The sequence below is a fragment of the Rhopilema esculentum genome, chromosome 14 (assembly GCF_057945365.1).
Source record: "Rhopilema esculentum isolate cy_ngs chromosome 14, ASM5794536v1, whole genome shotgun sequence".
Taxonomy (NCBI): Eukaryota; Metazoa; Cnidaria; class Scyphozoa; order Rhizostomeae; family Rhizostomatidae; genus Rhopilema; species Rhopilema esculentum.
This window is the reverse complement of record NC_142828.1, coordinates 4715145-4732810: the sequence shown is the minus strand read 5'-3', so window position 1 is coordinate 4732810 and position 17666 is coordinate 4715145. Positions and strand designations below refer to the sequence as shown.

Below are 17666 nucleotides of genomic sequence, written 5' to 3'. Positions count from 1 at the left end.
GTGAAAGTAGCAAAATGTTTAAAAAATTGCAAGATAATGACTGCAAGAAATGTTCTGAAATGTATTTTAAGCTAATCTAAAGCCTGATTTAAGCCTGATTTACACGAGACGAATTTTTTCGTGCGAAGCGAATTTTTCGCCGCCAATGCGCGAGAGATATGCGCAGAAGTAGAGATTAGAAAATTCGCTGCGAAAAAGTAGAAACCCTTACATTTTCGCTGCGAAATTTTTCGCCTTGTGAAATCAAACCAATTAGAACAGAATTTGAAGACATCTGACTTCTGTTTTGGTTTCAGATGGTCTACGTCCTTCCGCATTGGTAATTGATCATTTCCTGTTCCTCGTACACAATTCATTTAAGTGGATTCATATCAGGTCATTATTGGCTTGAAAGTTTCATCGTTCTACCAATATGTCAGAAATAAAAAATAATAGGCAAGAATTTCTTCAAATTGTTGAATTGTTGGCTGCTTATTGGCGTGCTCAACAGCAACAGTTTTAAGCAGATGCACTAACAGGATCTCGCATGCTTGTGCAAGCTTCAATAGCGATCTTTGAAAGTATTTGAAGAAGTTATTCTGGTCTTGTAAACGTAAACCTCTCTTACCGAAAGATGGAGTTCCCCCTTCTAAAGACGCCCTGAATAAATTTTTCTAATCCAGTATCGCTGTTTGCTGTTTGCTCGCTTTTTTGATCAATTTAAAATTTTAAACTTGCTGATAAGAGCACTCTTCCGACAGTCGCTATATTCTTTTGTAATATTCGCAGCGAATTCGCATAAAAATTTCTGCCAGTGTAAAATGAACTTCGAGCTCGAGAGAAAAATTCGCAGCTAAAAAATTAATGGCGAAAAATTCGCTTTCCGCGAAAAATTCGTCTCTTGTAAATCAGGCTTAAAGGGCGTCTTCGCAAAAATATTTTGCTCGCTGCGCTTGCACTCGCAGGGAAGCCTTCCTTTCGAATATATCTAGGGCCTCTGACAACTTCTCGCTGACCCTCTCAATGTACCGCTAGAATAACGAGTGCCCCTAAAATCAAAGACACAAAATTTCGTGAAGTACTTTAGTTTGTTTTTCAAAAGTTGTTTTTTATTCTGATAATGCTATAAACTCAAGCCCCCCCCCTCCCCCCATATTCGTAAAACTTTCTCAGCGCAAATATGATTTGTAATTATCATTTTATTTAGAGTCATACTTTCCAGTCCATAGAGCCAATTGCCATATTTGCTTTCGGGTCCAGGGGCGGTTGCCTCTTTGCTACAAAGGTGCCTGCCGTTTTGTGTTATGAGACTTTTTTGTTGTCACAATACAAAAGGGCCACTGACTAAGTAGTTCAATCTCTAATACCTTTCGGTCTACCTTTGAGTACAGATTGGATGTATTGAAAATGGATAAATTTCCGAAATTTTTATTAACCTACAAATGTAGCTCTCATTACTAAGCTCCAATTATTTTCCTAAGCCTAATCAACACTCTTGTCATCAAGGTAACATTTTATGGGCAGTTCTGAACAGCTTTTGAGATAGAGCACGGCATTTCCTTGTCCTGCCTGTGCATGCTGTTGTCGCTATCCACGCCTCCGTGAATCTTGCTACTTTGAGTCGTACCTTAACGAGATATTTATGTCTGATTGGTCAATTTTGAGACAGGAAGGCGAGTCGGGGCGCAGCAACGTGAATCTTACTTGCGTCCATCATTCTCTCTTGTCTGAAGTCTCTGGCTGGTTGACGGTGTAGACAGCATAAACTAAAGTGCCTCTTCACAATCCGTGTTACTGAAAAATATAGAAATGTAAGTAGCTCGCATTAATGTTTTATTTCTATTTGTAAAATTATCAGTTTTGATCACATACCCTTGTCGTCAGATTTCTCAAAGGGTTTGCACTCCCTCTTAGATTAGGCCACATAGCAAGTGAGTAAATTGAAATTTGTTCTCGTTAACGGTTTCAGTTCACAAGTAACATGGAAAATATCTCCTGTTGTTTTTAACGAAGCCATCCTTTTGAAAGCTATGATACAGAATTTTTTCATTCGTTTTACAAACGCACAGAAAAAGGAGGAAATAATGGCGATGCGACTCTTGGGCGTGGATGTCCTGGTGCAGGTTACTCAATGACGTGTTCTTCTCACTTGACCGCACAAATTAATACCAAATAAATTGTGAACTCCTTTTTTCTAAGGCCATGTGTTAAATTATTTATTTTGAAGAAATTATCTAATTTTGAAATTGACAAAATGCTTCACGGAAGTTGTTATGGTCTCCCTTCGCCCCGCCACAGACCTCGCCTTAATAGCTTCAGCTATTATAGAGTTGGATGCTCTCTTGGAAAACATTCTCCATGTCCGGCGAGGATTTTTCATCATCTTGAAAAGTTTGAATGCGCCTATCCAACTATTGTCGGTAGTTTTATTTCGATATGTGTGTTGTCAACTTTGCCCCCCTTTCGACGCAAACCGTGAAGTCCTTTTATGTCTTTTTCTAAAGAAATGAAATAGGACCACTCTTAATATTCAAAGCTCTCCCGTCGATTATAGCTAACAGCAAACTGAGCTCCTGTGTTCACCAGTATTTCCACCTTTAGCAGTTAAGAGCATTTTTGATATTCTGTTTTGTGGAAAAAATTAGTTTTGCTTTCTTTTACTTTGTCTTATCATAAAGTAGCCGAGACAGATTTTTCCTAGCTACTTGCCACTTTTTATTTGCCTTGAATAATTATATATACCCCCCAATTTAACTTCCTTCTGTTTTAACACCCACTTGAACAAGGAAGTGAAGTAAAAAGCTAGAATATTTTTCAAATATATGCAGTAATCATTCTTGAATACTGCATAACTGTGTATTCTCTGTTCCGGGTTGATATCACTTATTTTTCATCTTGCTTTCTACAGACCTTTCTCAAAAATGGTTGCTGTCTAACTGACCACCCTTGACATCTTTGACACATTATTTTAGTATTTATGGATAACTTATGCAGGATTTTGCAGATCCTTGATTTCACAATTTTTGTTTCATATCCCTTTTAAAGTTCATTAGCTATGTATGAAAACATATATTATATATGTCCAAACTTTAAATTATTTTTAGCACAATGAGCTGGGATTCATATATCGATAATTTGATTGGAAACAGCAAAAGTGCTGATGGTACTGCTCACATTGATAAAGCATGCATTTTTGGAAAAGATGGAGCCCCATACACAACAGATGGCCATACTGGTTCTCTAGTAGCATCTGCTGCTGAAAAAGCTAAAATTTTTAATGAATTGAATAAAGGTGACCAATGTGAATTTGGGGCAACAGGAATCGTTCTTGGTGGAATCAAATACCAGTTCCTTCGCATAGATTCAGATTCTCGTCTTGCGCTAGGAAAGAAAAAGGGTAGTGGTTCTATTACAGTGCAGGGAACAAGTGCCACAGGGCTAGTTATAGTGGCTCACTGCCCTGAAGGTGCACAACATGGCAACTGCAATGATGCTGTCCAGAAAGTTATCACATACTTGGCAGGCAGTGGCTACTAATAAACACAATGACATTTTTATAGAAAGAAATCTGAACTAATTTTCTTCATGTATTATGAAATTATCTCTTGATAAGTAAGGCAATAATGAAGACCAATTAAACTCTTTCCATTTCTTATGATGCATGAAAAAGTTCAGTGGTAACTGAGGCATATTTTGTGAAGAGGATTTAAGTAGCCTTTTTTAGACCTTTGCTGCCCAGGTACATAAATATCAGATGTTAGAAATGGTAGTTACAGAAAGATGTTCAAAATTTATGAAACCTTTACTTTGAAAATCTATAATGCTGACAGAAATGCTTTTTATATGTAGCTTCTCTTTCATGTTTCAGTTTTTATGCTCCAAACTATTGTAAACTTTTATTTTGCTGTAAAAGTTTACAAGACAAGGCTCTGAAGGATTAAAAAGATTTTAAGTATTCAATCACTTTTGTACTGATAAATTGCTGCAAATGATACTGGGTTTGCCTGTAGAAATAATTTAGACAGCTATGTGTTGTTGATAAGATTGGACTGCCTCTTTTGTATGTATGTCTTTGACATTTTCTATGGCCTATTACTGCCATAAAGTACACCTTTGTACCTGGGTTGCCAGTTGGCTGTTTTTACAATTGGCCTAATTCCTCTAGGGTTCTGACCAAAATCAATTTAGCCCAAGAAAAAAGGCTGGCCAATTATTGGCTACATGTTGTAGAAGGAAGCAACAATATTTGCACAGATAATATTCAGCAGTTCCTTAGAATAATAAAAGATGACAGATAATTAAGAATGAAAGCAAAGGAAAGATTTTGTAACATACAAAGTCAATTGTGATTACATTATTACCCTACACAGTTAGCAGAATTTTAACTGTTTTTGAAATGTATGGCTGCACAAATATGGATGGCAACTGTAAATATTTGGCCATAAACTTTTCCAAACATCGTGCAACCCTGGCAGGTACTTTAATGATCTCTACCTTAAGGATTCAAATTTCTCTTCTGAGAGAAAATGATACACTTGAAAGTTGTCCCCAGAAGCTATCTTCCATAGCAACTACTCTTTCTGCACTTAATTATAGGGGATGGGAATTTTTTGTAAATTTGGGGGAGGGGGTCAAAATAAAATGGCCAGACGGGAAGATTTATTGGATAGCAGAATACGGGAATGGCTGCCCAAGAGCGGTTTTTTATAGTTGATATCAAAGTTACTGTGTTTATCAGTTTACCATTGCATTTTGTTCCTGGTTGATTGTCAATTTTTGAAATTCGATTCACTAATATGGGAAGGTGATAATTTGATAGGAGGAGGTCAATTTGCAGTCGATGTTGTAGACCAAGCAAGGAATGGGGGTATCGTCAATTCGTCACCCATCGAGTGAATTTGCAGGAGTAACTCTAATTGGTCAATTTCGATACACTAATTACGAAAATCGATGTTAGACGGAGAAATTCGGTACCATGAAGCCTCTATTTCACGTTCAAACCTCGTTTTCGTCCAAATTTGAACGTTGAACAAAAGTTTGTAAATCATTGATTCTCGTCAATTTCGATATACTGTTTTCCAAGGTTGATCACATACGGCGGAATTCTGAATGCACTGGTCCCTTTTTCATGCTGAAATTGTGCATTTATCGTTTTCATTATTTCTAGAGAAAAGCTGCTCCGCACAAGACCGGTATAGTGCTTGCGATTGGCCTATTTCGATCCACAACTGGGTATATATTTTTCATCGTGTTCTTTCGGAACCTTATTCTGACGTTTTATGCTCTGAGGAGTGTCAGACGAAAAAGCTTTTAGTATGTTTTAAAATGTTTGCTTTTCTCAAAGCCATTTTCAAAAAAAAATTATTTACAATAGGATTAGGAGGATTGCTTCAGTGAAATGTGCTTGAAAGAGTGCATTTTCCAGGGAACTAGAAGCATCAAAATTCGAAAATATCCTGCACCTTCGGCGGCATCCGGTGCCGCCTCGGGTAGTAACTATATCCTTTGCCCGTTCCGATATAGAGATTTGACAAAACTTTTAGCAAAATTCCGTTATTATCAAATTAAAATGAAAGTTGCGAATTATATACAGAGTTAGATTGACAATATAGATTGCAGAGGTTTGTGACAGCAACTAAAGAATTTCAGGCAAAAAATTTTTAATCAGGTAAATTTGTAGTCCACCCCCCCCCCCCCCCCCAACAAGGCTTGCCTCGCGACGGCCCTGCATTGGGTCAATATTGTCTTCTTCAGCTTCTTGATTGACATTTAGAAGCAGCTCCGTAACATTATATGTCTTTACTCCACGATGCGTTACCGGCTGCACCCAAACAAGATCAAATGGACTGCCAATGCTTAACTCCAACTGGTGTGCATTTCTGTAAATGTTTGCAACATACGCTGATCTAGCTATGTGCGAATGTAGTTTGGCATCACCGGTGGCATTAAACTGAGGTCAGCAGCTTTCCCAGGGATTTGCCGATTGGGCCAAATTTCAACATATTTCAACATAGTTTGACCAAATTTCAACATATAATTCATTCATTTTATTGGTCATAGTTGGTAATAGTCAACTTTCTTTTTTGTAATACACTCCTTTTTATAAGAACAATTTTAAAGGAACACGAGCCTAAAATTGGTCAAAAGTTAAAAACAAATCAAGAACAAGCTGAGGCTGAACTACTGTAAAATACAATTTTGAACAACGTTTTATCAAAAAAACGAGGACTTTTAGCCATATGTGGGTTCTTCTTCGATAAATATTCAAACCTGTGGGCAAATGAAGGCTGTCTCACTCACTTTGTTGGCCTGAACACCTCCCTTGAGCGAAAACGCTAGCAATCGCACTGCTTACAACCTAAAAAGAACAAAATAAGAACAATCCACCCTCATACTTTTGAAAAAACATTCAACCTGAACTCGAATTCACTGGTTCGTACAAAAAAGAGTGTATTGCAAATAACTTGCTATAAGGAGCAAGCTAACGACTATAAGAAATGACTGCAAGAAATAATTGCTAGAGATTTTCTGAGATGCATTTTTAGCTAATGGGAAGGGTGTGGTTGCAAACATTTTCTGCTCGCAGGGTCTCCATCTTTCCATTTTGCCCTAGAGCCTCTGAAACCTCTCGGTGGCCTCTAGCCATATTTGCCCTTAAATTCTTATAAAATTTTATAGATTAGAGGAAATTTTATATCCTAAAGCTATTGTTATGTGGAGCTCAAAAGAGCTGCAGTTCATTTTTGCAGATTTCCTTAAAATTGGCTTTTCGCAAAACGATGCTCATGGATTCACCCAAAAACGCGAACTCCAGGAATATTGGTAGGAATAATGGATTTGGTAAAGATCAGGATTTGCAATTTCAGTTTTTAAGACAGATAGGCTGTAAGGATTTGGGAAGAAGAAAGACGAAATGAGCATACAAAGTTTACAAGATCTAAGGAGGAAATGAGTTTTGGCACAGAGTTCATGAATTGGACAAATAGACTTGGAAAGGGTGTGCATTGGAGGAGAATCTGGTATCTGTATTATGTACATATCTCAGGGGACCTGGGATCATATGTCTGATCTGCTGAAAGCAAAGTCCCTGGTAAAATCTATTATCAATTGGGAACATGGCAACACAGCACCGAGCACCCGATTAGAAAGAGGCTAAAGAGACTTTGATTTGCATTGGATTGGAATTTTTCAAGGAAGCACAAGCAAGGCTTTGGAGCACGACCCCAATTATGAAAGCAGTACTTCACGGAAGGACAAATTCAAGGCCTATAAATAATTTAGAGTTGTGATGTATAGAAGAATCCACATGCACTAGAGAGAAACCTAAGTTTTTTAGAGGGATGTTTTGAATCTGAAGAAATTTAGATTTCAAATTAAGATTACATGAACAAGAGAGGCCTAATTGTGACAAAGAAGTAGAAATGTTCAAATCGGTACCCTTCTTAAGACAAAAGGAAAGTGTAAAACCACTTAAAAGGGGGTTTTACCAACGTGAGCTCGTTTTAGGCAGAAATGCTAAAAAATACGGCAACGGCAGATAAAATCAAAATTCTTCTTTTTACGGCAATGATTCGACTAACGACTGAAAAAAACAAGTTCGACAAATGACGGCATAGCTTCAACAGGCACGACAAAACGAAGGACAGAGCTTCTAGCAGTAGGACAAAAGTTTCGACAAGACTAAACCTAACTTATGAAAGAACCCTTTATATACCCTTAGCAGAACCTTGAAATAATAATTAAGTAATACAAAAGAACCTATTTACAGCACAATGATGCAATTGTCACGTTATGTTGTCCGTAAAGGAACCTGTGTCGTAATAAAAGTCATGGTTGCGTTTGCGTGAAATGACAGCTTTTTATCTCTATCCCCTTTTTGCCATGTCATCGGTAAGAAGTGAGGTCGAAATAGTTCTGTGAAGGGTTGTTGATAAAATAATTATGGTGGGAATAGAGGAGAAAGGAGTGAACAGATTAGTGTCATTGGCAAAATAATGAATACTTGTAGCGGTGGAAGTTAGTAGATCATTTTTACTAGGATGAACAAAATAGAAGATATGAAAGAATCCTGTGGAGAACCAGCAATCATTGAGCGGAGACGTCAACGCTAACGGCTATAGGATTGTCAGAGAGTAGGCTGTCAAACCAATTTATAAGGGTTTTAATGCAGACTATACTTAGGGAGATATGAAAATACTTTTGTGCCAGACACGATCAAAGGCTTTGGAAATGTCAAGAAATATTACTCTACTCTCACCAATGGATTCCAGGGCAGTAAGATACTTTGGCCCATATCTGTGGAGCAAATTAAAGAGAGCTATCAAGGAGGTGACAACAATAACCCAATTCAAGAAATGTATAAGAAGAATGGACTTAGAAACTCTTTTAGACTGCAGACTTTAGTTTAGTTGTACATAGGATTTTTAGAAGTTTTTATGTTTTAATAATTATACTGTAATTTCATATTTTATGCTCTAATTTAACTTTATATACTTTTTTCGTTGTGTCCCCAATTAGCTTGTAAACTAAATATTTTTTGACACATTAATAAAGTTTTTGATTGATTGATTGATTTGATTGATTTGACGATAGTTGTTAAGGATAGACTTGTCCCCCTTTTTAGAAACAGGAAAACCTCTCGAGAGCACTGTCAAAGAATATTAATTAAGTGTGAAAGATCTTGTGAAAAGTTTTTTTGGCCAGCTGATAAACATCTTGAGAAAACGGATCATCAATTGATGACATGAATTCCTGGAATCAGCACACAGATGGAATAAGTTAAACTTTAGATTTTTACTGGAATTCAGAAAATGATGTTTAAGCATGAAAAATATACCAATACGTTGAGCTTTCCACCGTATGACATCAAGTTTCGAAATCAGCATATCGAAATTGACGAGAATCAACTAATTTAAAACCTTTTACTCGATATTCAAAATTTGACGAAAATGAGGTTTGAATATGAAATAGCAGCTTCCTGATACCGAATTTCCCCGTATAACATCAAGTTTCGAAATCAGCATATCGAAATTGACGAGAATCAACTAATTTAAAACCTTTTACTCGATATTCAAAATTTGACGAAAATGAGGTTTGAATATGAAATAGCAGCTTCCTGATACCGAATTTCCCCGTATAACATCAAGTTTCGAAATCAGCATATCGAAATTGACGAGAATCAACTAATTTAAAACCTTTTACTCGATATTCAAAATTTGACGAAAATGAGGTTTGAATATGAAATAGCAGCTTCCTGATACCGAATTTCCCCGTATAACATCAAGTTTCGAAATCAGCATATCGAAATTGACGAGAATCAACTAATTTAAAACCTTTTACTCGATATTCAAAATTTGACGAAAATGAGGTTTGAATATGAAATAGCAGCTTCCTGATACCGAATTTCCCCGTATAACATCAAGTTTCGAAATCAGCATATCGAAATTGACGAGAATCAACTAATTTAAAACCTTTTACTCGATATTCAAAATTTGACGAAAATGAGGTTTGAATATGAAATAGCAGCTTCCTGATACCGAATTTCCCCGTATAACATCAAGTTTCGAAATCAGCATATCGAAATTGACGAGAATCAACTAATTTAAAACCTTTTACTCAATATTCAAAATTTGACGAAAATGAGGTTTGAATATGAAATAGCAGCTTCCTGATACCGAATTTCCCCGTATAACATCGATTTTCGTAATCAGCATATCGAAATTGACGAGAATCAACTAATTTAAAACCTTTTACTCGATATTCAAAATTTGACGAAAATGAGGTTTGAATATGAAATAGCAGCTTCCTGATACCGAATTTCCCCGTATAACATCGATTTTCGTAATCAGCATATCGAAATTGACGAGAATCAACTAATTTAAAACCTTTTACTCGATATTCAAAATTTGACGAAAATGAGGTTTGAATATGAAATAGCAGCTTCCTGATACCGAATTTCCCCGTATAACATCAAGTTTCGAAATCAGCATATCGAAATTGACGAGAATCAACTAATTTAAAACCTTTTTCTCGATGTTCAAAATTTGATGAAAACAAGGTTTGAACATGAAATAAAAGCTTTCTGATACCGAATTTCCCCGTATAACATCGATTTTCGTAATCAGCATATCGAAATTGACCTAACAGAATTGGTCTTGAAAATTCCGTGAATTGGTGACGATAGTCACACTTGCTCGCTTGGTCTAAAAGAGTGCAATGCTTACAAAGATAATGGAAATGATCTTTGGTTGTCTATTGAACAAACCATAGAAATACGGCATACCAATACAATGCTCATCCAGATGTAAGAAACATATAGTTCCACAAAATTGAGGACTTTATTACAAAAGCAGATCAAAATCCAGCTTTCATGACAGATCTTTTTGGCAACGAAACTTTAGCTACAATCGAAGAGTTAGCAACAAAGCCTTGTTTTCTAATATCCACTAAAAGATTACAATACAAATTTACAATACAAATAACTATACAGTACTACTGTGACGATACCCTGGGGAGCAGAAGGCTATGACTTTTAAAGACTCATTGCTAACAATGACCCATTGCGCTACGCAAGCATCCCATACTGCATTTTCAGACAGTCTGAAATCAATTATGGTTAATCCGTAGAAGTTTACTGCCATTGTTTGGATTGTCGCCTGGATAATTTGCCACCCTCGCAAAGGCTCATTGTTAGCAATGAGTCTTTAAAGTTAAAATTAGAAAAAATTAGAAGTTAAATAGACGTTCTAAAAGAAAAAGAAAACAAAAACAAAGGAAGAATAACACCTTTACCTAAACGGCACATGGTGGTTGCATCTGTGTGGTTTATTATGGAATGCTTAAATTTTCTAATCAAATCGACCAGATTTTCGGATAACTTCTAAAGTTAGCAGGAGTATATTTTTATTTAGTTAATTTAAAAAGTTTTTATCACCATGCAATAAAATCTGCATTGGACCATTATTTTTAAGATTTGAATTTCCAAAGCAAGAAGATCTCTACGTGGTACTGCAAGGGAAAGGCAGAGCAGCAAGGAGTGTTGCCTATCATTGATGCCATCGTTTGAAGGGCACATTGGGTTTATGGTATCCTGAAAATTGTGCTTGAATTTGTTAAAATCTAATTTGCTGAGACCAACATGAGATATGATAGACCTGTTGGGTCATTAATGCCAGAGGTAGATCTTACAGGGGGTATGATAATTGATAGAAGCTTCTTCTTAAAAAAAGTGATGGATGGTGCAAGTCTAGTCTCCCAATCAATTTAACTCCATTCAGATAAGCAGTGAGCATAAAAATTTTCTAAGCGGTGAGTTTTAAATTTTTCTGTTCTGGCTCTTTTCCATGCAACAATATCCTGTGGGATTGGATTCTTAGTTTTACCTGGAGTTAAATTATTAAAGATTTTGCAGAACAGAGTAAGGCATCTGCTCCATCTTCGGCAGCCTAGTGCTTCCCAGCCTAGTTTCAGAAGATGCTACTGATCTAGCATGCTCTTATAAAAATTATTTTACCAAGGAAAAATACTAACTACCTAATTATGAAGCATATTGTCCTCTACACAATGTTGTTCTACCAGTGATAAAATAAAAAAAATAACATGTTTTTAGGCATTGCTCACATACAAAAACAGGTAAAGAAACAGGGAACATTTTCACAAGCAAAGCCATTAAGCTGTAGCATTCCAAAATCTATAGCACCAAGGACCACAAAGCAAATTATGGATTGAGGGGGGCTAAACATTATAAAAAACCAAGAGCAAGGCAACTTTTGTATGGGGGTCTAAGCTCCAGCAGCATCCCCCTATACTTCTGTAGTTCCTGTGTGGTAAAACCTTTGTTGCCAACCTGCCTAGGATAAGAATATATTATCCTTTTTATTTTTCAAAAAGGCTGCGTGAAAGGAAATAATTGTTTTATTAATACTTGTTTCCAGTGTTCAAGAAACGGTTTCTGGTATAAAAGAAGAGGTATCCAAAAAAAGAGTTATGGTGTGACTATTATAGATCTACAGTACCCAGTTGCTTTATTTAGCATAACAAGGCACTGTCACTGTCAAACCATGTTCATATTTTCAGCCATTACCCTGTAACTTATGCTCTAAATTGAAATCTGAATGAAATCAATATTCATCAAGTAATCGGTCCTTCTCAGTTTGCTCTTCTGGTTCAACTACACTTTTTTCCACTGTGTTTGTCAGTAATCTTTTCTGAAGATTTGCTCCTTTGACTTTTTTCTGTAGGGGCATTTCAATAATAGGCTTGTTAAAAGTCCAACTGATTGATGCAACCACTATAAATGCAACAAGATGAACAATGCCAGCCAGAATGAGTGTAAATGGTTGATAGATCATCCTGTTTGCATTGATGAAAATGTGACTGCTGTATACAAGTGTTGCCTTGGAGATATTAGCAAATGAAGACATGATACCAAGCATAAAAACAAAATAGTCATCCAGTAGGTTGTTTTCCTTTGTAGCTGTACTTCGTAAACATGCCATTGCAAGTGGTAAGAAACCAGAAAAACAAATTGTTATTATCAATAACATTATATCTATTCCAGTGTATGCAATGAAGACCATCCAAAATGCTGAGCAGCTGAGTGAGATCAGAATCAAAGTCGCATCTGTTGCATACATCACCATGGTCAAAAATTTTCCAACTGCAATACCAGCAAAACCTTGAAATGCTGTTGTACCCCAGACATAAATTTTGCTTTTATAATAAGACTGTTGAAGAGGAGCACTTATGAGGTAGTGATGAACAACAGAATCAAATAAATGTTTGCCAAATTCGGTCAAAAATCCAGCCAGTAATATACCTGCTATATATTCATTGCTAATTGCAAGTAATGGGTTAAAAAGGAAGTCAATAATGCCCATTTTTATTTGGCTGTACTTTTCTGAATCTTTTTCACTGAAGTTAAAAGAGATGATTTCATCTGATGTTGGAAGAACAAAGTAAAGAAGCAGGAAAACAAAAACAGACAATGTGAAGGTTGCAGCAAAAAAATACGAGAATGGGATGATATGATCTGGGACAAATTGTGATACAAAGTGGGCTGAACTTTCTCCCAAATATACCATGCCTTCAATGACAACAAAAACGAGTGATCTTGCCATTGTAGCTTTTGTCACAAAAGCAGCAAGAGCCCAGCAAAATAATATGGCACCAGGCAAATCGCCAATGAATATGTTAAGTACAACGCCAGCAAAAAGATGCTCCACTCGTGAAGAACGACAGATAGAAATCGTCAAATAAACGAGGCTTTGCAGAGCGAGTATAACCGAGACAAATAAACCAACTCTTTCCTTATTTCTGACTGTTCCTAATACTGCTGCGAGAACAAAAACTGTGAACGAAGATGGGATCAGTGAAGAAATTTTAAATATTTTCGACCATTTGTCTACATCTGTTGTGACCTTGGACATTGAATCCATTGGACTGTCATGCAGACCGGCGCTCCCACAGTGGGCTGTATTGTAGTTGTATTTATGGCAAAATTTCTTCATCATCACTTTTAGCAACAAGTCGGAATGCAAGTTTATAATAAATATAATCAAAAATGTTGTAATAAAGATGACAGAAACGGTTCTTGCCAGCATTTTTAGGGCTTGATATTGGTTGATAGTTCTAACTCCTTGCACTGAAATCAACTTTTAGCAGCTACTGGAGTCTTGAAACTTGCAGGCTTTTTTATCGAAGCGAACAGTGATGTTTTCAATGACAGATTACGTTGAAACACTGATACCCATCCTTTAGTTTTACCAGGGTTTCGAAAACTTGAACAATCAAAAGGAAGTGTTCATGTTTGTCTAGCCTGGGCGCTCATGGGTAGGCTGAACTTGAAAAGATTTGAAAGGGGTTCGTATGTTATAGACAAAACAAGCATAACAATTGTATGAAAATAACCAATAAGGTCGAGGCAGCAAAATCAGACGTCTAGACCTAAAAATCGTAGGATATCTACCACAAAATAACACGCCAAACAGGTACAAATTTCCGTCCGTTGCCTCCGGGAATCTTTAAATGGCACCTTTCTGTTTTATGCGGTCCTCCTTGTCCATGTCCAGTCGTCCATAACAAATCATCAAGGAAAGATCAATAACAAAAAACTTAAAAAAGTTTTACATTGTCTGAAATATGACATGTTTCCTTTTTCAAAGCCATCCAGGGCCGTCGAAAGCGGTGGAGGGAGGGAGGGGGGGGGTGACTGAGCCCTCCCAATTATTCTCAGGCTGTTTACTATTGTATGTTTCCTTTATAATAATGGGAAATGGGAAGCAGTACGGGGGGCGGTCTGGCCCGGGTGGCAAAGTGGCTATGTGCAAAAAATTTACGAGCCTTTCCGCGTAGGAGAAATTAATACCCTAGACTGATTATATTGCGATTAAAGTCCCAATACATGCGCTTCAAACCACCCAAACCCTGGTTTCCGTTATTTCAGCCATGTGTTCAATCTTACGTGTACCCTGGGTCCCAGAGCCACAAAATTTCGAGCGCGTAAACAGAATGTCAAGTAGAGAAGCGAATGAGCGTACTCTTATCTTCTATTTCCGCTCTCTAATTTATGTGGCTCTGATGCCCAGGGTATCTGACTGTCAGAGACAGTACTGTGGGAACGAAATTCATATTGGTGGGGGGGGGGCGGCTGCTCATTGTATTTATTTCCACTTAGTACACTGTTTTACAGGACATGAGGCTTAGGCTGCAATTATTGGGAGGGGTGCTTCAGTAAATGAAAATAACGTAAAATTCAAAACAGGAAATTCAGAAGAGAGATGACAAGGGGTCGTCACTATCATCTGGTTACAGAGATCTGTATCAGGATTTAACAATGCAAAGAAGATTTGTTGACACAAAGAGGAAGCAAAAGAGCAAGAAGAGACTTTTTTCAAGATTTCAAGTTCTTAGAATGTCAGAATTGCTGGCATTTGCAAATTGCTACCAGCAGCTTATCGATCAAGTGAAAACAACAACTGGTGGAAATAGAGACCCTGAAAACAGATGATCTCAAGGAACAAGCTCTTAGAGAAGAAACATATGGAGAGGAAATCTGTGACTTTCAAGGTGGTGATTCACAAAGAGAGAAAGGACCCCAAAATCGACATCGACACCCTTCATCAAAAGTGTGAAAGCTTACCAACTGTGCATACCCTGCGCATTCAAAACTTTGTACCGACGCTCATTTTTATTTTTTTATATATTTATAGATTTTATCATATATAACAATTTTATAAGAATATGAGCATCAAAACTGGTCAAAAGTTGAGATCAAATTAGGAACAAGCTAAGGCTGAATTACTGTTTAATGCATTTTTGAACAACATTTTATCCCAAAACGAGGATTTTTAGCCATGTGTGGTTGCTTTTCGGTGAATATTCAATCTTGTCGTCAAATGAAGGCTGTCTCACTCACTTTGTTGGCAAATAATGCCTGAACACCTCCCAAGAGCGCAAAAGCTAGCAATCGCACTGCTTACACCCTATTAATTTAAGAACAAATTAAGGACAATCCACCCTTGGATTTTTGCGAAAATTAAGAACAGTCAGTCTGAGCCTAAATTTACTGGTTTTTTTAAAAGAATAAATGAATACAACATGCACCTAGCAGCATACCCTTCCCTCTACAACGCGTATAAATGCTTGATGACACTTAGCTGCACCCAAGTTTCCTTTGAAAGATTATTCAGCGCTACTGATAATTTCAAAAGAAGAGAAAACTTTCCACTTGATTACGAGCAAGTCATTGGCCAATTTGCTGATTCATTTGCACTTCTTCGAAAAGAGTTGAAACTCTGAGAATTCAAATAAGTTTTGATCTTGATTCTTAACTCTACATGGGATTTTAAGATTTTAAAGCCTGTTTACACGAGAGGAAAGGTATGGATCCAATTGGGTCCGAATTTGCGAATTAAAGTCGATATACTGCTGCTGTTTAGCGTATTGCTTTATTATCAATCTTTATTGAATCAATCGTATTCTAAGCCACATATTTAGTGGGTGTGGCTCAATTTTTCCCGCCACGCCCTAAACCGGGCCCTTGAGTTTTCTAGCCACCCTGCAAATTTGACGCCAGACCGCCCCTGGTTTTGAAGCTGCTTATATCTTGACCATAGTGCTGGATCTCTCTCAGCCCGTCTCTTAATACGGTCTCTCTCGCACATCAAATTCTTGATGCTTGGGGAAATCCATGGTACATGTGCATGCCCCGTCTTAGCGGTCCTTTTTTCAACGGGGCATGCACATCCAAGACAGCGAGAAAGAGATCGTAGAAATTGCTAGCCATCTTATAAGGGTCATCCGATCTACATGACATAGCCACCTCCCAGTCAATACTACGCAAGTCCTTAAGGAAAGAGTCACTGTCATCATTTTTCAAACTGCGTGACTCTGTCTTAAATTTCACGTCATTGACATGAACTCTAGCGTTTAATTTTCTAATACCGTGTGTCATATAGTGATCTGTAATATCGATTTTTACGACCGATACATTACAGAGGTTGTTGGGTCTGCTTGAAGAAATGTGATCTATTAACTAAAATATTTTATTAGGCTCTTTTAGTTAAGTTGAATGAGCTTCTGCTAGATGCCCAGAGCATGATAGGGCAACTGATAAATTATTACTGAATGGTTTATCTGCGAAAAGATCAAATTACGAAATTTACAGCAATGCTGACATTTACAGGAGATGTTTTGTTTTTGGTTCTGGGCATTTCGCTTTGTTTTAAGTTTTGATAAGAGGGTCTTTCCGATGGTTATACGAGAATTACAATACATGAACTCTATATCGAAGTGAGGAGGAAAATTCACATTTTGTGAACAAAGCAGGAATCTGGGATAGCCGCAAAAAGACATTTCCACAAATCCCAAAATTCAATACTGCACATTTTCGAAATCAATACTGCATGTTTTTAAATTAATACTGCACAAAATGTGTAATACTGCACACTAAAATAGGCCCTGGAAAGAGCATTATCATTCAAGAAAGGAAAATGCACAAATTACATAACAAAAATAGGCAACATTGGGAAAAATCCTCTTCCCCCTAAATTATCATCTAATTTGCATCATTTATTGATCATTATGACCGTAAAAATTGTGTGAACCCCCTCCCTCCATCTCTGATTAGGTAATATGCAAACGTTCCCAGACCCAACTGCCAACGCATCGATAATCTTATCCAGATACAACCATTCTGAATGGAAAGAACATAGGATTGTACTCAGTTAATGCTTCAAATGTGAGAACCCTCTCAGCTTTTCGATATCAGGAATTTGAAATAATTCGCATTAGTCATAAGTGAAGAAACTAATTTGCGCTGGTAAGTCTTGGTTAATCACAAGTCTTGGGCGTTTTTGAAGATTTCGGAAAACCATTCAATATAATGGTGAAGCTAAACTAAACTGTAAAATCTATGACGCCGAAACCATAACCACGGCGAACTTTTTATGCAACGTTCTTTCGAGAGGTCAATTGATGGTTGTAATCAATTTTAGTTCTGTGCGAATATTGATAATTGCCTTTCGAAAGTTTTCAAGTTTTTTGAAAAATATTACTCGAAGCAAGGACGTACCGGGAAATTTCGCCGTGTCCTGGTGGACCGAGAAGCGATGGGTGGATAACTGTGGATAATTTTTCGCAGGTAGAAAGGCCAAAATTTGTTGTATCCTGCAGAGCAGTGAGAGATC

General features: G+C 37.1%; 1 protein-coding gene and 1 long non-coding RNA gene across 2 annotated transcripts; one reads left to right on the top strand and one right to left on the bottom strand.

The window, feature by feature from the left end:
* Positions 1–1630: 1630 nt before the first annotated feature.
* LOC135696355 (profilin) lies at positions 1631–4046 on the top strand. Its single transcript, XM_065215726.2, has 2 exons — positions 1631–1790; positions 3084–4046. The coding sequence occupies exon 2, from the start codon at positions 3088–3090 to the stop codon at positions 3514–3516; it is 429 nt and encodes a 142-aa protein (XP_065071798.2). The 5' UTR covers positions 1631–1790; positions 3084–3087; the 3' UTR covers positions 3517–4046.
* Positions 3186–16185, bottom strand: LOC148958530 (uncharacterized). The gene is made up of 2 exons (XR_016144583.1): positions 13946–16185; positions 3186–6337 (listed from the first exon to the last, which is right to left on the bottom strand). It is a non-coding gene; the product is annotated as an uncharacterized LOC148958530 (long non-coding RNA).
* Positions 16186–17666: the final 1481 nt, after the last annotated feature.

What these genes read in the sequence shown, in the direction of transcription:
- LOC135696355 (XM_065215726.2), top strand. Translation starts at nt 3,088, where the DNA reads ATGAGCTGGGATTCATATATCGATAATTTGATTGGAAACAGCAAAAGT.